Raw genomic sequence first — 24,240 nt, 5'->3', positions numbered from 1 at the left:
CACGTGTATAGAAGTAACTGCAAGACTTAAGGAAATTAAACTATCGCGTGTGGTTAGTGTATTAAAAACAGGTAATTAAGACAATCCAAAGACTTAACATGAAGCAAAGTGGAGATTGAGAAGTGACCAAAATGACTGTATGAATGAGCGTGGCTGTCAGTAGGATATTCAACAATAGAATGACAATACACTAAATCCCTGGATATAACTTGAAGAGATAACAGACTACGTACTAATTTGCCCCATGAGAGAAAGAGGGATTAAGAGGTGATGAAAAACTCCCATTCATCTGCAAATTTCCCCAGAGAGATAAATCACCTGTAAATGTTTGTAAGTTGCAAAGAGCCTGAAGATGGAAGAAGCAGTTACTGGAGACGACAAACATATGCAAAAGGAGGTTTTAGGTCAAATACTTCATCTTATGGATTTTTTAATTGATTCTTGGAATCTCGATGCTGTTACACTACCAAAAACTGGATTATAGAGCGAGATGATAATACAAATGATAATGATGAAGTTACCACACCCTTCGGAAGTTAACCATCAAAGTCCCTATTTACAATACACATTAATTTGGGTAAAAGCCTTTGCTCTTCATATACTACCTTAGGTCCCTTACAAGTGATATTCATGCCGCTAAATATGTACAGGACAGGACGGGAAGATTAGACAGAGAAATACGATTGTGTCAGCGTTTATCCAGATGTTAATCAGCATGTCACAGAATTACATCCAAGTATCAAATACAAAACACTGAGATTCACGTGTATATAATGGGTAAAAAGGAAAAAGGCTAAAAGACTATAAATCTCTAACGTCAGACTTTATGAATGCAAGGACCAAAAACTCATTTCAGATGCCAATAAAAAATATGATAGAGTTGACAGAAAATGGAACCGAAGGCATGATTAAAAGGCAAGAGATTGGAGAGGGTTCAAATACCATCTATCTGGGGGAAGTACTTAAGAGGAGGGAATGGATGCTGAGGTATGTGTGGCGGACAACAAGTACACGTGTTTGAGGCAGCAACAAGGTGACGAGTGCTTGTCCTAGTGGATGTAATGGAATGTCTTTTGGACTTAGGAATACTTCTTAATGTCTTATATTGGAGTAAAAATATTAGGTCATATTGCTGGTATATTTGTTAATGCTTAAAGAGTTGTTGAAGCGTGCTAATACATTATAATATCAACTATATATATAAATAATTCCTAAGATCTGGGATTGGAGTTGGTAAGATGAACATGTAAATGATACTAGATATTATAGTACTGTAACGAATGATTAGACGATGATCAAATTGAAAAGACAAATTGAAAAAGAGGATTCTGAGATGGTGTGGATATGTGGTGATGGTGGATAAAGAAGAGACCAAGAATGTGATGGTGAGAGAACGTGAAGACTAGAACGAGAAAGAGAAGGAGAGAGATGTGACAAGAGTGAGAACGTCTGAACATATGATGATGATGATGGTGAATACTAACAGGTGAATGCTTGCGAAATTGCATAAGGGAAATATGAAGGAAGAAGTGTGGTCAAATTTATGCAAGGGAGTGATGACTTGGCAAGGAATTGTGTGAGATTTGTGCGAAAGTGGGATGAACGGAGAAGGGAAGCCATGAATGACGAATAAATGTGAGAATTTATGTAAGGGAATGAAAACTTAAGTGATTCAGGAACCAGGTATTGGGAAGTAGCCGTACTAACACACAAAAACAGGTCTCTCAGGTGTGCAGGAGGCGCCAACTGCTTACCTCACTCTTGTACAGTACATCACTCTTGTTCCATTTACCACTACCATACCACACTCACCCGGGAACTCCTACAACCAACATTAATACACCCTTACCCCTTACCCCTTATCCCTCTTACCCCTCATCTCCTCTTACCCCTCATCTCCCCTTACCCCTTATCTCCCCTTACCCCTCATCTCCCCTTAACCCTCATCTCCCCTTACCCCTCACCTCCCCCTCTCACTTCACTCGATATCTTAATTCAGAGAAGGAATGAGTGCCCTTAGTACTCAAATTTTATGCGTATTTTTTTTTTTTTTTTTACTTGACGTTGTATAGGAAGTTGTGTAGTAGTATTTATCTTATTTTACACGAGACTCAATGAGATATGGATGATTTTAATTTATTTATACTATTAAATATGATTGTAAGTGTATCATTAAGAATATAGTTATCAATTATCTTGTTTATTCTTGTGTTTTCTTATATGTTACTCAACGCTCATATTATTGTCTTAAAATTATTTTGGTTTTAGCATTTATATTTATCTCTTCTGTTCCGTTTATCTTTTATTCACTCTTACTTCAGGAATGTTTGTCATGATGTAGTTTTTTTTTTATCAGTGATGTATCAATGGACTCAAAAGAACCGATTTGGCTCTTCCTATTCCAGATGCCCCGAGGGTGAGTGTGACGCTCGGCCGCTCCCTCGACGCTGCCAACATCAAGGAAGGGGACGATCTCTATTTTGAATGTGCCGCCACAGCCAAACCTCCACCTCACAAGGTCACCTGGAGTCACAACGTAAGTTATCATATGATTTTGTATCCAGTGTTAAGGGTTATTTTTCCTAAGAGCAGTTTTATAACTCTTGTGGACTGTTTCTTGCCTGTGGTTCACCTTACGAGGCAGGGGGTTCATATGCGTAGTGGAATTAAGTCACTCGTCTGCATAGTAGCGTTAAGCTGTTCATAGATTGGATATCGTTACTGGGTTGTAAATTTGATGAGCATCGAGTGCTAGGTGATGCGTAATTCATATCCTGTTATTCTAAGGAATTCAGTTGGTGTCTGATCCGTAAAATAATATTGTAAGTAATTCAGGAACTACATGGGTGAGTTGGCCTTTGTTATAGTTCGTAGATATAGGTAAGAGATACATCATAATTCCTCTTTTAATACTTGTGAGAGAGGAGCCATTGTTGCTGCTCTGATAAACGGCTTGGTGGTATTCATGGCAGAGTGGTCGGTACTCGATAACCTCGCTTGGTTTCTCCACATTATCCCTTATATATTATCTTACGGTCGCTGCACAACACAGAGATACACATCCTCCATTGTTATCACCACGTACTAACATGCTACACCAAACCTCTGAAATGACCTTCCATTTACCTACTCAATGTACAGCCTTAGGTAATAAATCTCACAATTCATATATTTTCTCCTAAATTTTAACCTCACTGTTTATACGAGTCAGTTCTCCATCTTCATTGTAGGGGGGACCTCGACTTGGTTAAAGGCCATCTCTCCATCTTCATTGTAGGGGGGACCTCGACTTGGTTAAAGGCCATCTCTCCATCTTCAGTGTAGGGGGGACCTCGACTTGGTTAAAGGCCATCTCTCCATCTTCATTGTAGGGGGGGACCTCGACTTGGTTAAAGTCCATCTCTCCATCTTCATTGTAGGGGGGGACCTCGACTTGGTTAAAGTCCATCTCTCCATCTTCATTGTAGGGGGGACCTCGACTTGGTTAAAGGCCATCTCTCCATCTTCATTGTAGGGGGGGACCTCGACTTGGTTATAGTCCATCTCTCCATCTTCATAAAAAAAACTATTCTATTTAAGTTATGATCATTTTTTTCTTTATGGGTGTTATTCTGAAGTTATTATATCGTGCGGGTAGCGACTGTGGTCCCCCTAAAAGAGAATTTAATAGTTTATAGCCACTTAGGTCGTCAACATACTACTGCTTGGGTCTTTATTCATGGTCCTTGAGTCACCTACACTGATGTTATGACTGGATAAATTTCATAGCTTGAATATTTTGAGAGAGGATGGACGGATGTCTAAGAGTCAAGATTCCCATTAATCTTGTCTCGGGTTTCAGTCCTATATTCTTACGACAATATTTCTGTCTTTGTATTAATGTCTGCAATGTGTGTGTGTGGGTGTGTGTGTGTGTTTGTGTGTGTGTGTGTGTGTGTGTGTGTGTGTGTGTTTGTTTCTATCCTGGTGTCTAGATATTTTCCTTTACATTTTATTTTTACCATATAATTCTCCAAGACACACAGAAGCCCAACCCACTTCTCAGGAGAAATTCACCGAACACCTTACATGAAATTGAAAATCTGGGAATGTTAGGACGTGTTTGTTGTATAAATGGAAGAGCGTTTCTGGTTACAAATACAATGAACTACTGGTATAGGGATGTTTTAGGGAGAAAGATTCATTGTCGTAAGCTGTGGGGAATAAAAAGATTAAAGGAGGAGAAATATTTAAGGTATCGCGTATTGGTAGTATATTGCTGACAACCGGTAAAATATCGAAGTATTATTATTGGTAAGGAATAATTGAAAGCCATTGAATTCTAGCCATAAAGGCGACATTACACAGAGGACATAAAGGGGAGAGAGAGAGTAACCATGTCATTGATAAACTGTATAGAGTTAAGTTAAATTTTATTAAGGAGGAGAAGGGGAATTTTTTCATGTGAAGGAGGACTTTGATTTTGTATATAAAGATGAGGAGAATCAGAGAACAAGAAAACCTTTGATGGAATACGGAAGAGGAATCCAAACTACTCATGAAATTTTGTGGTGTTTCCTAAGAGGTGTTGAGATTGTGAGTTACAGTAGTGATGAAGGAGTTACAGGAGGAAGTGTGGCGATAAGGTGTGGCTATAAGGTGTGGCTGAGCGTTGTCCTGCCTCTGTGTGATGGGTGGTGGAAATTCTATACTGTAAATACATGTAAAAAAAAATTGATGCCACTGTAAAAAGAGGAAGAGGATTGTCAATATTTACAGAAGGAGATGGAGTGACATTCTAGGTCAGTGAGTCAGTGAGGATAAAGTGAGGTGTTGGGTAGCCTTACTGTTACTTTTTCTTGAATATTTTTTTTCTTTTCATTTTATACTTTTATTGATATTTGTTTTATGTTGTTATTTACTTGTTTATCTATTTCTCTTAGTTATTGGTAGTTATTCTGTTTTTCATTCTTTATTGGTTTTGTTTATCGTTGTTTATTTTTCTCTTCCTTCCATGCTTCCAGTTCTCGGTGGTTATTCTATATCTCCCTGTTTCTTTAATGTGAGTTTATGTAGTTAACTGCTATAGGTAGACTCTACTTGTCTAGTATATGTCTTAAGATTTCCTTCACTCTTGCCGTCGAAACAAAACAAAGACTAAGTTTTAAAGTAATAATTAAAGAAATAAACAGAATATAAGAAGGAAATTAGTCAATCTAAATATCCAGAAAGTTAAAAAAAAAAATACTCCCAGAAAAAATGTAAAATTCTTATGAACAACAAAAAGAAAAAAAGAAAAAGACAGAGAGAAAGAGAGAGTGAGATTTCTGTCGTCATCTTTGTCGTGGGAGTTTCTCCACTCTGGCTGGAGATGTCAGTCTGTATTTGTCCTTACGACTGCAGGAGACAGGCTGCGTGTGCTCCCTGCAGTCGGGCAAACACACCAAGAATAGTCCCAGATTTTTCTTCAGTTGATATCACACCCGACGAGAATCTCTTCCAACCTGCAGGGAGAGATATTCCAGGGCCGGCTGTGAGGGGCTCTGTCGTATATGTGGTAACTGGCGGTACCTTAGTATGAGATGGCTATGAGGAGACGAGTGGAGTGTTGTCATGGGTGGGGTGATGATGGGTGTTGAAATATATATCACCAGCGTAACAAAAATCCCTCCCGAGATATAGTATATATATATTTTTAAAGATTCACTGCACATTATCGAGTTAATGATAGCTAGGATGATGATAACTACAAATATTAAATTAATCTTAGTGTTGTATCATCGTTAATTAAGGATTACTTACTTAAATCTGTTGTGGTGAATCATTTATGAAACTCCCATCGCTATCCATTGACTGGTAGCTACAACTCTAATTTTATTCCTCACTTGCCACGTATATAGTTACTTTTTAGGGATACTCACGTGCATATAAAAACAAAATATGAGTTTCTGGGTCAACATAATTTCCTGTGCACTGAAAATAATCACATCACCGCTTCTATATTGCCACCACGATTTTATAATAGAATCAATCATTTTTAAGTGATATCTGCCTTTCACAATGATATAGTCAAGTAATATCTCTCTTTCACAGTAGTATCGCATTTTTTTTACGAGAAGTTTTGATGTTTCTTATTATTTTTCAACTAATATTTCCTGCTTATTGTTTTACTTTTTGTGCTGCAAGTCCTTCACTAGATGAGGTTTATAAGCACCGTACATAAGTCTTAGTGAGTCTACACAAAACAATAACTTTTCCAAAAACAAGAGAAAATATCTAACTTTTTATTGTTGTTTTACATTTTTGGTGTTTAATGTAATAGGATTTTTTTAAGTGCCCGAGATAATTCTTAGTTTCTTACACCTGAATGAAAACTTTTAGAAACACAAACTTATGGGAATGGTATCTTTTTCTTGGTTTCCTTTCCTGTGTTATTGATCGTAAAAGTGAACATATAGCTTTCTATATTACAAGACTTACATTAGGAGTCATATATCCTCCAGTTAAATCATCCACACAATATATAGACAACATCCACGCGTTATATACCTGTAGATAATATCCACACTTTTTATAGACAACATCCACACATCCACACGTTATATAGACAACATCCACACATCCACGTTATATAGACAACATCCACACGTTATATAGACAACATCCACGCGTTATATACCTGTAAATAATATCCACAAGTTAAATAGACAACATCCACACGTCATATAGGCAACATCCACACAGCCATTACCACAATAGAAGGTAAAATACGCTATTGCTTCCACATTCACAACTCCAAAAGGAAATTACTCAACACCTCGTTAAAAAAATAGTAAGGAGTGCAATTAACACCGAGTAAGGATCTCAACACACCAAGTTCAGCCTCAACAACACACTCAAGAGGCTGAGAATGAAGGAGAATGAAGAGTAGTGGGAGGAAAGAGTGAGGATGGAAATGCCTTTTGAGGGTGGTCGAGACTTGAGGTGATACAACTAGACACCACACATGTTAAATTAAGTTCTCAGAGGACCAGTAAATTTTCTAGTTGATATACATAAAATATTGAATCCAAAAGAAGGAAGAAATATAACTCTAAGACAAAATTATGATACGACATCAAGTCCAAATCTCCAAAGTTCTGGAAGCACCTTAAGCGAACGATCAGAAGAATAAAAACCTTTAGATATCCACCGATTCTAATATTTACAATAGGTCAAATAAATGTGTATAATGTAACACAGTCAGATAGTTCCATGTAAGAGTGTTGTTCCAATAACACAGGTCTGGCCAAAAGCAATTTATATTTTCCTCTGTTGTAAAGTGCTTTCACTTACTCGTTGAAACTCTGTGTACAAACTCTCTCTTTTTATATATATATATGCTAGACCTATTGTACGTTTTGTCAAGGAGGAGCGCTCATACCTCCACAATGATAAAGTGTTTGAGAAAAAGAACAATGAATTAGTAGCCTCTCTCTCTCTCTCTCTCTCTCTCTCTCTCTCTCTCTCTCTCTCTCTCTCTTCTCTCTCTCTCTCTCTCTCTCTCTCTCTCTCTCTCTCTCTCTCTTTCTCGGTTTTGTCATTTCTTAGTACGAAGTTCACTGTAAGAACTTTTGTTTCTTGTGTCCGCCTTCGTAACGACAACAACTCCGACATAGTGGCTGGTTAGGGTGTGTGTGTGTGTGTGTGTGTGTGTGTGTGTGTGTGTATGGTGTATTTTAACAAGTATATCTCTGTCTGTCTATCTGTGTGTATGTCTGTGTATCTATCTGTCTGTCTTTGTTTTGTCTCTTTACCTGTCTGTCTGTCTGTCTCTTTCCCTCGTTCTCACCCTCACCACCCCTCACACACACACACACACACACACACCTAACCCGTCACCCTTGCATCAAAACATTACTGCCCTTTTTAAGACTCGGGTTACAGCGCAGTTTGGACAATATATCGCCGTGCCACTGAAGTCGTGTTGTAAACTGAAAAAAAAAATATTGTGTCATACAGTTGTTGAACATCGGCAGGAGAAACCATGGGGGCTTAACCTACATATACAGTATGTGACTCTTTTTATGTGTATGTGTGTGTGTTTATATGTGTGTTTATATATTCTAAGTTTATATGTGTTTATATGTGTTCGTTAAGTCGGGTCTTTTCTTTATGCGTATTTTTTATATATTTATTTTATTTTTTCAATTATAATTTTGGTCTCGGAAATGCTTAACTTGTCTCCGGTATTAGTGGTAAGTCGTCGACACACACACACACACGAGTATACTGTATATAAGAGCTTACACATACAACTCTCTAAGCCATTGTGGTCGTGTAACTGGAGTAGCTGTACAGTAGACCGACAGGTGAGCTGAGGTTCACCTTAACCCATTTATATGTGATTCCCAGGACACTCATCTGTCTGCATACCGTACTACGAGTGGCAAGATGACGACCATTTACCCACACCACAGTTATCACACTGATCCCTAAATGAGTGTGTTGGAGACTGAAGGAAAGTAGGAGGTGGTGGAGTGAATTGAAAGAAAAACACATTCCATGGCGAATATCTCGTACAAGGAGACAAAGGTCATTAGAAGATGTGATACAACAACAATAATTCACGTATTTGAGGGAGAAAATATCCGTCTCCTGTCTGTGTTCTTTTACTCTATAATTTTATTCCCGGTGGATGTTTTGTTGAAAAATAATTCCTTTATAACGCTTTATCCATTTCTTCACATGCACCTGAGACAATGGTAATATAAAATTAATCTTAACATTTTCAAGGTAGTGGGGTCCACGTCACTCTCAAGTCTCATGTCGACTGTCATAAAATATTCAAATCAAGAATCATTGTTAATGGGAAACTGGTCTTTTTTTATACAGATTGTGCACAGTTTCCATGTTACAATACATTTAAGATTTTGTATTAATGAGAGTGAATTTGATGTAAACCGTAGGTTTTTGTAATCATTTATTCAGAAATCTGTACAGTGTGACCCCTCTTTGTTACAACCTAAAGGAAATGTTCAAAGTTGCATCCTTCTGCCTCAGTGCAGGCCTGTACACGTCGTACCATTGATTGTGTGATGCGTTCCAGAAACCTGGACTATGTTTAATTTGCTCTTAAATGTATTGTAACATGGAAACTGTGCAGAATCTGACATTTTACCATAGAGACATTGTGGATTTCATCCTCCAGTTTAATGTACTCTGGTGAATCACCCTGTATATCATAAGTATTTAAAAAATTAACGGGATTGATATTATCTGTTTAGAAATACCTAGAATCCAGTGAGAGATTCGTAGGATAAAACAATTTAGACTTTAAACACGATAAACCTCCGTGATTGTTGTGTACAATATAACAGTCAACTGTGTGAGGAAGTTTCCCCAGGCTTGGTGCTTTATTATATTAGAACATCTTTCAGGTGTCTCCTCCCTGATATTCCTTCACGAGTGATACACTGAATAGATTCCACTGAACATTTGTTTCACGGACTGCTGAAATATTTCACAATATTTTTTTTTCGTAAAAACATTATTCATTAGATTTCCTCTTCATGAAAATAAGAGATTACGAAGTATAAATCTTTAAGCGAAAGGTCAAAGGTTATGGAATTCGTCAATATTCTTGTTGGTAAAGAGAAAATCATTAGAACTGGAGTCGCCACCTCTCCATATTACTCTAATGAGGCAGTGACTTATTATAATAAGTCAGTCGTGAGTCATTAATGAAGTTAATGAGACTCACGCCCTCATCTTTTTGGTCATGAGTATTTTCCGCTCCTCGTCAAGAGTAGAGTAAATAATGCGACTGGAGATTCGCACATGGTCTACGCCGTCCTCCTAGTCGACTTTGACAAGGGGAATCCCACACCAGCTGCCTGTCGCTCTCTTCAGGGAAATGGTGAACCCATCTGGCCGTTCACCGGAACAATCACATCTGAGGCGCCAAGCGTGAGGAGACGAGACGCTTGTTGACACATAGGGCCGTGACACCACACACCACACACCACCACACCACACACCACACACACACACACACACACACACACACACACACACACACACACCACACACACACACACACACACACACACACACACACACACACACACACACACACACAATCGTTTATATCTTACATGAATTAATCTACGTGAAGAGATAGTGTTGTCTCCTAAGTATGATGGAGTACAGGAGGCAGGTGAAGATTTGCATCATCACGGGACGGGAGAGAGGCAGGCAGACCAGGAGACAGATGGCGCTGGTGAATGAGTTCTTAAGATATAAAATGAATTTCACTCAGTGGTGCCGCGGGAGTGATGGCGGATCATGAACGGTGGAAGTGTGTTTGTGTGTGTGTGTAAGACTGAACAAAGACTCTCACTTTCTTGAAGCTTGTCGACCTTGTGAGCAGAATAAATAAGTGTGATGGATTCAAGTTAATATTAAATGCACGTTCTGGATAGTGTGTGTGTAAGTGTATCTGTCTGTCTGCCTGTCTTTCCTATGATCATTTTTACATCCAATTATCATCAATATAATAATCAATCTTCTCCTAATCCAGCAACTTCTCCAGATCACAATACTATTAAATATCTCCACCATCACATAGTTACTGAGCCAATGGTTTTATCCTGTGTTGTGATACGTCCAGCAGGGAGGACACCTAGAGTCATCACCGGGGATCCTAGTGTCCAACATGACGCTGGTGTTGCAGAAAGTGGCTCGCTCAAACGCGAGCACCGCACTTGCCACGCCACCAACACCGAGGGATCTGCTGCTTCTCCGCCTGTCAACCTCGACGTCAAATGTAAGTATCTCTCTCCCTTGTGGGTCTTAAACTTTATGAGATGTTTTAGGGTATTATATCCTCTTAGGGACGAGCTGTAGGGAGTTAAATAGCCTCTTTCTTCTGTGTTATAGGTCTTTTAAGTCTCAGATCCCTCAGAGGTGTTTGTGCAGTGTAGGAAATTAGTTGTTTTTTTTTACTGAACTAGTATTAATTATGTAGAGTGTCAGTGTGCGTGTCATCAAGCTGTAGTGAAGAGACTTAGAATATTTAACGTTTGCGATAAATCAAGTGGGGATTTATTGTTGTGTGAGGAAATGGAGATGGAAAATACACTCGTGGTTAAATTAAATTGAGAGAAGGGGATGATGGTTCAGTTGACATGCAAGGTAGATACAATATTATCACAACAGTTTGTTTTGTTTTTATGTACCAGTTAAGAGGAATTACAAATTACGTTTCCAAGAAGGTTTACTGATAACTACTGAAGTGCTTCGAGTGTGTAAATTCGACAAGATATAAAAAAATTTACTATACAATAAAATTGTAATGTGGTTATCAAACTATTTATAATCATCAACTATTAAATACAACTTACAAACTCTAACCACGGCAATTCTTATCCATTCCTTGAGCCATATAAGCTTTCACAGTTCTCTTCATGTGTACTAACTTTGCTGTTTGTTGTCCTCCGTGTGGTGATGGTGATGGTACAGACGCCCCAGTGTGCGCCACGGACACGGTAGCCCAACACAGTGTGGCCAAGCACGAGAACGCCCGCATCTCGTGTAATGTGCTGGCTAACCCCCCTGTCGTGCACTTCAGTTGGGCCTTCAACAACACCGCCGAGGCTGTCAGCGTTCCCACAGACCGGTGAGTGCTATAGGGACACCAAAGATGGGAGGAGAGAGGTGAGGAAAGGAGAGGAAGTGAAGAGAGGAGGAAGGAAGAGGTGGGAAGAAGTGAGGAGAGGGGGGGAAAGTTAGGAGGGAGGACGGGAGAAGTGAAGAAAGGAGGGGAGAGGCGAGGAGAGGACGGAGAGGTGAGGCGAAGAAATGGAATGATGAACGAGTGGAGGCGCTGTGAGGATGATGTGATGGGAAGGTTTATAGGAAGCGAGAGATGAAGGGTTGGAGGGAACGAAGAAGAAAGAATGATAGAGGGAGGGAGAGAGAATGTCGGAGAAAGGAGAGAGAATGTCGGAGAAAGGAGAGCGAATGTCGGAGAAAGAAGAGAGAATGTCGGAGAAAGGAGAGAGAATGTCGGAGAAAGGAGAGAGAATGTCGGAGAAAGGAGAGAGAACACACTTCTACTTGTACTCTTAACATTCACGTGCACCTAAAATCCACATATAGCACAACACACAACACACACACACACACACACACACACACACACACACACACACAGTAGAGATGCAAACCTAACCAGTGCCAGGGTAATAGAGTCGGTGCCAGGGACCAGGTGTGGCTGAGTGCCATCATTAAGTGAACTGGAGGGTCATTGGGGCGGCTTCCTCTTGTTTTGTCCACTGCCATTTTACGTCTATCGGCTCTTGCTGGACCTTGATGGCTCTGTGTTCGGAGTTCTAGTCATATTTACTCAAATATCTGACTGTAGTGACTGGAATATTCGCTTCTAGTATTCAGTCACATTGACGCAGATATGAGGTTCTATTGGCTCGTATCCGGCTGTAGTAACTCGCTATCCGGCTGTAGTCACTTGGATATCCGTCTCTGATAACTTCAAAATTCCTCCTCTTAATTAATGATAAAACGAGAAATAAACTAAGAACATTTCCTCAAGACAAAAAAATTTCACTGAAATTTCTGTTTATTCATTAAATATGCTAATGAGGGGGTGACCAGGTCCCAGGTCCCACTGAATTATTCCAAGGTTTGTTATGGTTGACCAGTGTTGCCACAATCTGGTTCATAAATTTTATAAAGGATATTAGATGTGGAAGAGGAGCAGATATGTTGGTTGGTGTGGTGAGGGAAGGAGGAGAGTGGTAAGGAGTGAAGGATGGATAGGAGGAATAAAGGAGAAGGGAGAGGCGAATAGAAGAGGGAGGAAGGGAGGATGATGGAAGAATTAAAAAAAAAAGGAGAAACTAGACGAAGGGAAATTAATTCTCTGTTACATTTTGATTTCAGTATTTTGTTATTATCTCAAACTAGTTGGTGTTTATGGGTTTTTACTTATGAATCAACATCATAAATCACTTACTAAATAAACCCAAACTCTCCTCATTCGTCAAATACTCACAGATTCAGTTATTCTCAAATATTTGAGAGTTTTGCTAAAAAGCCTGAGGTCAGGAGGCAGGCTGTGAAAGGTTGTCACACAAAGGCTCGACCCTTGATATGAGAAGAGTTTTTCCCGCCCTTCCCTCGCTGTCCAGAATATGAGCAGCGACAGAGTGGTTCCGGTTGTCAGGTAGTCAAATATTTCTCCCAGTATTGTAATATCGTATTAGCAAACACCAGTTCTTGTCACTATGTAAATTGCAACGAGATATTGTCTGCTGTAGTCGTGCGGATATTGTGTGGGGGTGTCGCTCTGCCAGAAGCGGTTTTGGGTGGATGGGAGATTGCTTGTGTGTGTGGAGATTGTTTTATGTTTTGACTATCTAGGCAAGTGTGTGTGTGTGTGTGTGTGTGTGTGTGTGTGTGTGTGTGTGTGTGTGTGTGTGTGTGTGTGTGTGTGTGCGCGTGTGTGTGTGCTGTGTGTAATAATAATAATAATAATAATAATAATAATAATAATAAACGGTTTATTAATAGAGTTGCAGCAGTGGCTGAAAATTTACAAACTTACATTTGATTTAGACATAATGATATAATATGCGTTGAATACATTTACAGGCTGTACATACATAAATCAGGAGTTGCTTATTATTTTAACAATAGATGGGATGGTGCTATTCTTATATCTATCAGTGCGGGCTCTTATGGGCTGAATTTTGTTGTAGTGGCGGACTGCACCAAGGGCGGGGACGGCAGGAGGTGTGATGCGAGATGGTGCAGTAGTCCACTGCTAAACCTTACTAGTGCTTGGTGGAAGTCACTGAGGATGGCATTTCCAGGGTGTGCGTATGTGTGTGTATGTGTGTGTGTGTGTGTGTGTGTGTGTGTGTGTGTGTGTGAGGTTCATCAGATATGGAAGACGATAAGTGTTTTCAAGTCCGGGTGCTCAAGCCACAGTAGCACGTCCCAACATTTACACTCTGACTCGAGGAAGTACCTCTAAACGGAGCTTCCAGAGCCACTTCCATCTCGTCTGCTCCCAAGTGATCCATCTACTGAGGTTAAGATCTTTGTATGTCACTTTCATTTGCTTCATTCAAGACATCATATCCTGTAAGCATCTTTCGGTTAATTCTTACTACGTGTGGCAGTAAAACGAGTCGATGTGACGTTGGGTTTGTTTTACTTCTTTCTGTAGAACCTGGTGGCCAAAATATCGTTGAACCATTGGGTGTGACTCCAGAATGGTCAGGACAACCTCGCCAGCATATTGCTCAAAACTACATCAACAACAGTGAAAAGGTCAAATAATAACATGTCTCACCTTATTATTTATAATGTGACTCTTAGGACAGGAAGCGACCTTTATCTTGACAAAGTGAAATAACAGCGATATGCACCTCTAAAACCTCAGTGATTATTTAACCTAACCCCCCATCAGCTGTCAGAACACCCTGGGACCTGTAAAGCGGTTCACAAACAAACATTCACTGATAGACAGACTTGATAAGTAGCTTACCTCAGTCCACATCAGTGCTTCTCGTTAAAAATAAACCCTAACTCAGGCAATTTGAACTCCAGGACACCTTTTAATTGATTCCAGGGTTGAATGATTCAAGATAAAACACAGTTTGATAAACTCTCAATAACAAAAAAGTAAAACAGGTTAGACTGATAAAAGCGCTCACCAGCTACATTCACTTGAGTGTAAATTGTATCCTTGAACATCTCGTGTTTAAGTTTGGCAATATCTCGTGAAAACGTCCAAATTCTTAAATTCAAAGCGAAGGGAGGCAGCAACAATTTGGTGTATCTGCAACACTAAAAACCGCACAGTTTTCGAGGACCCTCCAGCAAACGCCCACAAAAATGTGTTAGGTTTCCTTTATTGCTCGCCGGCAATACAGCGCCGCCTTCCTCGGTGCATTTGAGTTCACTGGAGTTATAATTGAGGATTTTATATTTTTTTTTTTTTTGCGAATTGGAATTCCATTGGAACGGAAACACTATACACTTTGAGTAGGAGCAAAAAGGAGTGAAACATGTGAAGCAGCCTCCTCCATACAAGAGTCAGCAAGATATATGGTACAGAGTTAGGTGTAGTACATAGCAGTTTGCCCGCGTCACTACGATCTGTGGTTAACTAGAAGAGAAATGAAGTGTTAGGAAGGCGTCGGCATCACCAGCACACACACACTGGGATAACTTTAGCAGCCGTGTATAACATATTACTGAAGATTAAAACGTTGATTATGTCCATTAACTTCTCACCATTATCTCACCCAGACGACTTGTAGGTACAGAAGTAATCTCCTCGTTCATTTCGTCAGTATCTGGACACAACACCCAGGAGTGTTACCATCTTAGGATACGACCGTAAAGTTCTCTGGATAGTTAATTTAGTGTTGTACAGTACGTCGTTACCAAAGACACAGAGGGTTCTTTATAATCCCCCTTACTCGTATACGACAAGCCAAATAGTTCCCCCCCAAGAAAAACCTTTGAATTAGCCCCTTCAGTACCACCATCCCAGTGTTCAACATCACAGCAAGACTTAAAGGGCGTTACGGGTTTATTTACATCGTGATGTCAGGGGTCCTAATGGCTTTACCGGCACCATGTGGGGGTCGAAGAAACCTTTACCCAAGCTGCCACAAAAAGCAGCCTCTTCCTAAGTGATCCCAGTGAGGTGGTATACGACGTGCTGCCGCTGTGTGGTCTCGTGAAGCTTATGGGGTAATGGTTGATTTTTATCGTGTTAGATGAGAGAGCTTATGTACAATACGTGCGAGTTAGATGGTGCTGGAGCAGATAATTTTCTGAGGAAGGTGAGTGAGTCAGAGTATGTGTGTTTTGTCAGAGGGAAGTAGAGAGAACACATGTGCGTGTGTCTGTGTGAGAGTGTCGGGGGGGGTGTGTATGTGTGGGGGTGTGTGTTGATGTATGGGTGTGTGGGCCTGGGGGAAATAAGAAAGATAATTGTGTGGGGTAGATAATTATGGCTGCCTCCTGGGTAAACATTTCAGGGCACAGTCAAATAGTTTAAAGTTATAATTCTTAGTTACATAAATTAATTTATTGAGAAGATCACTACTATACCAACGTCATTGTTGTAGAATTAATGAACGTAATGAACAGAATAACTCAGCTTTTATTTGTGATAGTCGTTAGTATCACCCATGATTAGTTTTCACATTAATTGAGTCCTAGATACAATGTTTGTGTAAATTACAGTATGTAAAAATTGAATGTGTTAAAATTATATTATTTGACATGACAAAATTGCAAAGTTATTAATTTTTTTTTGGGGGGGGTAACTAATGATATCAAATTATATACGGTATACATAGAAAAATCAATATAGATTCCACAAACAGATAGATAAAGATATAAATAATTTTTGTGTTGTATCATGGCCAAACCATCCAGGTGGAGTAAAAAATAAGAGAGTTACAGCAGAAACTTTATAAGACAAAATCCCATATATGATTATTTTCCTCATCTTCTTTGTAACATAATTTGACCTAATTTGACCCATAACAAGTCCTAAAGACATGATCTTGGAAGTGTAGTACAGATACACACTAAGCTGTCGGAACACTGAACTACTACGTCAGGATCAGAAGTTAGGAAATATTCTTGAACAGCACTATTACTAAAAATTGGCCCATTGTCTAAGTCGATAATTACAGGTGTGCAGTGAGTCGTGCACGTAATATACACAAAGTTAAGGATTTAGTGTTAGGAAGGATTAATACTCAACATTTTTATTAGTAACTACCAAACACAACGTCAGATTTACATACTGCACTTTTGTTATAAAGGAATGACATAACCTCTTGTAAATTGTATCCTCAGAGTACATTCATTTGTAATATATATTGTGAAATGGTTAAAATAATGTGTAATAGTTTAGGAATAGTTAATGGGTAATTTATCTCAGGTGTGAATAGGTATTAATGAGGGAATGTGTTTTTATTATTATTATTATTATTATTATTATTATTATTATCATTATTTTATTATTATTATTATTTTTATTATTATTATTATTATTATTATTATTATTATTATTATTATTATTATATTATTATTATTATTATTATTATTATTATTATTATTATTATTATTATTATTATTATTATTATTATTATTATTATTATTATTATTATTATTATTATTATTATTATTATTAATATTATTATTATTATTATTAATAATATTATTATTATTATATATTATTATTATTATTATTATTATTATTATTATTATTATTATTATTATTATTATTATTATTATTATTATTTATTATTATTATTATTATTATTATTATTATTATTATTATTATTATTATTATTATTATTATTATTATTATTATTATTATTATTATTATTATTATTATTGTATATTATTATTATTATTAGTATTATTATTAGTATTATTTATTATTATTATTATTTTTATTATTATTATTATTATTATTATTATTATTATTATTATTATTATTATATTATTATTATTATTATTATTATTATTATTATTATTATTATTATTATTATTATTATTATTATTATTATTATTATATTATTATTATTATTATTATTATTATTATTATTATTATTATTATTATTATCAGTGAATTTTTTTGTCCTCACGTGGCCAAGATATGTGGTGATGGGCACGGAATCGGTGGTCAACTACACGCCCGTCACGGAACTCGACTACGGCACTCTACTCTGCTGGGCTAAGAATGCTATCGGCACTCAAGTTCACCCGTGTGTCTTCCAGATAGTGGCAGCAGGTAAGATTACAAACACATAAACAGAATTAGCATTGATGTTTCTCTAGTTGATGAAATGAGTGAGATTTCAGGTTCCTCGATTACAAGCGACGGGAGGAAAACTCGCGTTGCGTCCTGTTCATTGTGACGGTAAGTAAAAGTTTCCAGTTACTACATATAACTTTTAGACAGGAAAATATACAATTTTGATTCAGAATTATGTCTTTGAGGTAGAAACAGTGAAGCTAAATCCAAACTAAGAGTTGAGGTTGTTGAGGGTAAGAGCGACATACATGGGTATTTTATTTAACATGAGGATTCACTCGACAATCAGTACAAGAAAGATCGTACATAAGAGTCCAGATTTTATTTGCATTTATCCCAGAAAATTATTATCTTTCGAAGCCAATTTCCCATTCCTATTGTCATTCTCCAGGAAGACAATAATACCTGTTGACAAAAGGTGCCAAATATAGAATGTATAAACGACATTTAAAGGCGACAGGTAGGAATCTAAATATAGACTTTGACCTTTAAGACAATATAAACATGTACGTCAAAGTGAGTCTCTCTCTCTCTCTCTCTCTCTCTCTCTCTCTCTCTCTCTCTCTCTCTCTCTCTCTCTCTCTCTCTCTCTCTCTCTCTCACTGTAATAATGGATGACCGAATACTCTTTATACCATTTTCTAACTGACTAATCTACTAAACGAACTCTTCTCTTGAGTCTCCTTAGCTATAGTCGCCCCACCAACACCTTATTCCTTCCCTGGTCAATAGAGTCACGCGTTCTTCACTACAGTAGCTTTAGACCTACTATTTACCGCCTTTGTTGTGACTATGGCTGTTATATTTAGTGTTGTAGTCGTTTCTGTCATGTAGTTTATATCATGGAGACGGTAGACTGTTCCTTCTATATAACTATTTTAATTAGGTATTTTTTTTTTTACTTCGTTAAGGCTTCAACTCTTCACTAATTTATCGTATGCTTGACACCCGTTCATCTCTGTTTACTTTTTAAAGGAATCAACTCGAAACATTTCTTATACCGACCCAAAGATCCATAACATTATCGTATAGTATTTCGTCAACTTAATTTGCGTTTCTTTAATATTTTGTGAGTGTTTTTACTTTAATAATCACATCTTAAGGCGTGAAGAGTAAATTAGCGTGTGTGTGTGTGTGTGTCTAGGGAAAATCCTATCTATACAATCAACCAAAACTTAATCAAGAGCAAAGTTACATTCCTCTATCCACCTCATACCAACATACACACCGGCTAACGACTCCCATTTATCTGCCTGTTATCATGAAACACCCAAAAAAAAATAGCTGCATCTGTTTCTCACTTAAGACCACATCCTTAACACAACTCACAGGAGATGGAAGACCAGGGAAATAGGTTGTCATGTAGAGAGGTGTTGGCTGTCACGATCGCTGGTGATGGCATCTGGTTCACTTTACCTCGTGTATTTCCCGCTGATATTTGATAATTTAGGTCGAGTAAAATAGCGACGTCAGTTTGTGGATGGAAATAGTGTGTAAGGGAGTTGTCTTTGATGTGATTCGTTTATATTTATTTACATAGATTTATAATTAAGCTGATAGTATATTGTGAGAGAGAGAGAGAGAGAGATGTATATTATATCACATTAAATAGGGATAATTGCTAAATATTGATAATTTCTATTAATTTCTTATTTTTGACAATTCTAGAATAGGTTTGTGTATAGCGGTGATCACGTAGAGCAGTAGATAACCACAATATAAACTGTATATTCTATGATAGCACTTGACGACTCTAGTAATACAGAACAAATCACTCTCCTGTATATCAACATGAGAGAGAAAGATAGATATTAAATGCGTTTTTATAGTAACATTATATCTATGAAAGAAAGGTCAACCTCTCTACCTTTCTTTCTCCCATTTCTTTTCTCTCTCTTTCTACCCTTTATCTCTTTCTTTCTACCCTTTCTCTCTCTTTCTCTCTTTCTACCCTTTCTCTCTCTCTTTCTACCCTTTCTCTCTCTTTCTCTCTTTCTACCGTTTCTCTCTCTCTCTCTTTCTCTCTCTCTCTCTCTCTCTCCCCCTCCCCCTTTTTCTCCCCCTCCCCCCCTTTCTCGCTCTCTTTGACTTGCTTCACGTAAGTTTCTCCAAGGTCATTGTACTGACACTGGCCAAGTCTCTCTCATAAGCTCCCTGAGTCTCTTCCTCTTAAGATGACGAGTAACTCTTGTATTCTCAATCATCCAGAATTATTTATAATCTTTATACGACGGAATAATTATGAGATAAATTATTGACATGCATAGTTGTTAACTGTCACGTCTCATGCCAGCGGGCGGCTCTGTTATTTAAGTCCGGGTGACAGTGTCTGTTTGTTGCTTGTGTTGCCTGAATATTATGCGTATTGAAAAAAAACTTGCCTGTGACTTCACTTCCTGTGTATATATTTGTGTGTGTGTGTGTGTGTGTGTGTGTGTGTGTGTGTGTGTGTGTGTGTGTGTGTGTGGGTAGATAAATATAGATATATATTTACGGATTTTTTGGTACACATTTCTTCTTTTATCATTGTGTTAAGGTAATGACCAACAATGGATCCTCTCTACCCCTCTGACTAAGGCTGGACGGCTCACTTATAGTACTTAATATCTTATCATTAATATATCATACTGCATAAAATCCCGACCATCAATATCCGGCTTATCTAGTAGTATTTCTGGCGCCTTGTGTTACAGGAATTCCCCTAAACATATCCGGTTGTTCCTCAGTTGCAAGGGGGAGAGAGACAGACAGACACACACACACACACACACACACACACACACACACACACACACACACACACACACCTACTAACATCTGCACACAGGTTGTCTACTTATTTTCAAGGTTCAATATAACTTCATCTTGTTATAGTTATTGCCATGAGTAACTTCACCTCTAACTTTATAATCAAACATAATATTTAATAAGGAAATAAGATAAGAAAAAAACCCCATTGAATTACAGACATGATTTCATAACTAATGTGAACTATTTCATTACAAATACAAAATCTAGACAGGGGGCCATTGAGGTCGGTCATTGTCACGTGGTGGACCATGATAAAACTAATGAAAATATCGCTACCAGGGGACTTACCTGAGGTGTGTGTGTGTGTTGGTCTGTAAACGAGTAGAAAGAACATGATATCGTTAAGTATTTCCCCCATAGGAGTTAAGACAAAACACTGACATGGAAATAACGATTGAGTTGTTCCTGGAAATACAGTAATGAATATTTATCTGTCTATCTCATGTTGTATTCATGTTTAGAGCAAATGACTGTTGTTGAGTGTTATCTGAGTCATATATGAATGACTAACCTTACGTCGTGTACTGTTGGAGACGTGACACGGGTAGCCGAAGTTCTTAGTGTGTGGGGTATTTGATATAGTGGTTTTGTGGTCCCACCAGTGAGTCAATTTCCTTTATTTTATAGTAAAAAAAATAATAATTTGAAAAAATATAAATAAATTCAATAATAACTAACATGCAGAACGGTGTAGTAGGAAAGGAAGGAACTGAGAGACGTAGATAACTGGGGGAGGCACACAAGAAGGGAAATGAAATGAAGATAAATAGGGACAGGTGTGGTGGTGGTGGGGGAGAGATATAAAAAGAAAACGGGGAAAAAAAAAGATACGTTAAGGATAACTGTGGTAAATTTTTTCACACCATAAAGCAACTGTTGGTGAGGTTGGAATCGATGAAGAGAATTATTACCGTGGCTTATTGTACCATTAGTATCATAAACAAACAACAAAAAATCAACCAGTCTAGTGCCACTGATTCACAACATTTACCTCCAACCAACATACAAGAAAGTACGAGAATATTTTGTTTTGTTTTCTGTTAATATTCTGTTCTAAGGTTATTGATAAAAGATTAAATTATCTAAAATACTTCGTCTCATTCTTAAATAAATCGTAATAGGGCAGGAGGGACAGCTAATGGGTTGAAAATAACAAGATAACTCCTGCGACAGTGTAGAGAATGGGAGGGGAGGGACGGGAAGGGAGGGAGGGGGGGGTCAGCGATCTTTCTTCCCCCCTCCCCCGCCCCCCCATTCCCCTTCCCTCAGTTGAAATATTTCCGTCCCTCACTGGAGAAGATATCCCCTTGATCCTAGCGATAAGTGAATATGCAAAACTTGTCGGGTGCCTGAATATGTGAACTCGTCATCTGAGTTATGTGAGGACTGAGTCACGACACGGGGTGAAATCAGCTCGTTTGAGGAAGGGAAAGAGCTGTAATACTGTAGCTGGGAGGGGAAGGAGGAGAATATGAAGTGAGAAGATTTCGGAAGGTTTATAAAATGGAGAGAATAATTTAGACGTGAAAAGATAACGAAAGAAATAAAAGGGAAATATTAATAAGAGTGAATGTTAGGAGTATGGAAAAAGCGATATGGAAATGGATATATAACGTTATGTAAATAGGAGAGAACAGAACAAGGGTGGAAAAGAATGACAAGGGTGAAAAGGTTAACATTGGAGAGAATATCAAAGAAAAAAGGAAAACAAAAAAAATAACAGTGTGATAAAAGTATGAGACCAGGAAAAAGTCAATGTACAGAAGAAATTACAAAGACGAATACTTGGACAAAAGAAGGAAGAATAAGTATAAGAAAGTAACTAATTTAACCTCTGTCAAGAAAACTCCAAGGAGAAAGATTACTTCCAGGTCTTGAACAGCTTAATGGATAAAATGAAATAGGAATACAAATGAAGCCACGTTAATTACACAGTGAAACAAAAACAGCCTGAAGATGCCGGCTGTTCTCCTTCAAGACGAAAGAACATTTGTAGTCAATGTTCTTACACAAAGATACAAACAAGATTGCTATAAAAAAAATACCTAAAAGAAATAGTGCTGCAAAAATCGGCTCCATAAAGAATTCTGAAATATTATTGTATTAGAGACCCTACGAGCGGCTCTGAAAGATATTTTATAAGATGAAATGAAAAAAAGTAGATTATTCTTTTGTAAAGGAGGACGTTAGAGTGGATTTCAGAAAGTGATTCAGGAGAGAAGAGCTTGACACTAATTGCTTAAAAGTTCAAAGAAAACGAAATTAAAAGGTTCAAAACGTAATGGGGAAATGTTAGTGTTAAAGGAGACGACCCGATAAACACCAAAGAGGCGAAAGTTAAAACACTAGAACACGGATTGTTTTGTATTTCCCCTCCTTCCCCCTCTCTTGCTATCTATTTCCCTCCCTTCCTCTTCCTCTCCCTCTCTTTCCTTCATCTTTCCCTCTCTCTCTCTTTTTCCTTCATCTTTCCCTCTCTCTTTTATCCGTCTCTCCAAGTATACATCTCACTTCCCTGTACCTAGAAACAATTTACTGCATGGCTTCTCACCCTTTACAAAGCCACTTGGGGACTGTGTTTTTTGTCGATGACTTTATTTATGGTCAGAGACAGTTAGTTTCCCCTCCATTGATCCTTTTTCAGGGTAACAAGCACCAGTTTTCCCTCTGTATATGCCTAGGCATTTGCCACGTTTTGCTGACAGAAAATAACGTTATGAGGTGAATAATTTTAACATAGATAAATGACGTCATGTATAATTGATGATTTTCTACATTTTTATTCATTTAGTGTTGAAGAAAAGGTTTGTTTTTAGGTGTTTTTGTTATGATTATTGTTTAGTTCTCTCAGGTTATTACTATTATTGTATTTATGATTTTGAACACTTGAAAAGATTACATTCGGATGTTATAAAGGACAGGTGATTTAGTTATCTCTCGGAATATGTGTTAAGGATTTTATGTCAATTATATAAGTTGGAAGAGAGATAGTCGTCGAATTATTAAAGGTGTTTCATATCTCTGTCTCTCCACGTCACCTATGTTCAGGCTATACAGGAATGCTATTTGAGACACGCTGCATAAGGTGAGGAATTATGTGTAGTATATTGGACAAAAGATTACATTAAGCACTCAGTTTCATCAGACTGTTTGCCATGTTATGAAAGTGTTCTTGATGTCTAGTTAATTGTTAGTTCTGGGACTGGGTTTAATTGATCCCATATACACACATACTATGGTGTTATTTATGTTAAGTGTTCATATCAATGTTTTCATAATAAGAGGTAGATTAAAGTTAACATAACATTTTACTGTGTGCTCGTCCGCGTCTGTAAATTGACACCCAAGTTTTAGATTTCGTCCCGAACTTTTTAACAGATGATGCAATTTTTACAGACAACAGGACTTGCATGTTGATGTTGAAACTCTAAACTGTGATGAAGATCCTGCCCGGCATACGACAACAACTCGGAACTGTGTCTGAAGATTTTTAATCCTGAAATTTATTATTATCCTATAAACTATGAAGCAATCAGTATATAACATTGTAACAAAATATTTAAAGTAACAAATAAAATCTAGACTAATAG

The 24,240-nt window shown here is 37.7% G+C and overlaps 1 protein-coding gene across 1 annotated transcript in view; it reads left to right on the top strand.

The window, feature by feature from the left end:
* The window catches only part of LOC121872239 (nephrin-like), a 59,161-nt gene extending 41,348 nt beyond the window's left edge, over nt 1-17,813 (top strand). Inside the window, exons 8-11 of the mRNA XM_042374906.1 lie at nt 2,406-2,536; nt 10,634-10,786; nt 11,482-11,638; nt 17,679-17,813. Coding sequence (XP_042230840.1) covers nt 2,406-2,536; nt 10,634-10,786; nt 11,482-11,511 — 314 coding nt within the window. The 3' untranslated portion in view covers nt 11,512-11,638; nt 17,679-17,813. The remainder of the gene's footprint in view (nt 1-2,405; nt 2,537-10,633; nt 10,787-11,481; nt 11,639-17,678) is intronic.
* The last annotated feature ends 6,427 nt before the right edge of the window (nt 17,814-24,240 follow it).

This window comes from Homarus americanus, unplaced genomic scaffold, assembly GCF_018991925.1.
Source record: "Homarus americanus isolate GMGI-L3 unplaced genomic scaffold, GMGI_Hamer_2.0 scaffold5589, whole genome shotgun sequence".
NCBI lineage: Eukaryota > Metazoa > Arthropoda > Malacostraca > Decapoda > Nephropidae > Homarus > Homarus americanus.
This window is presented reverse-complemented; position numbering and strand designations above follow the sequence as displayed.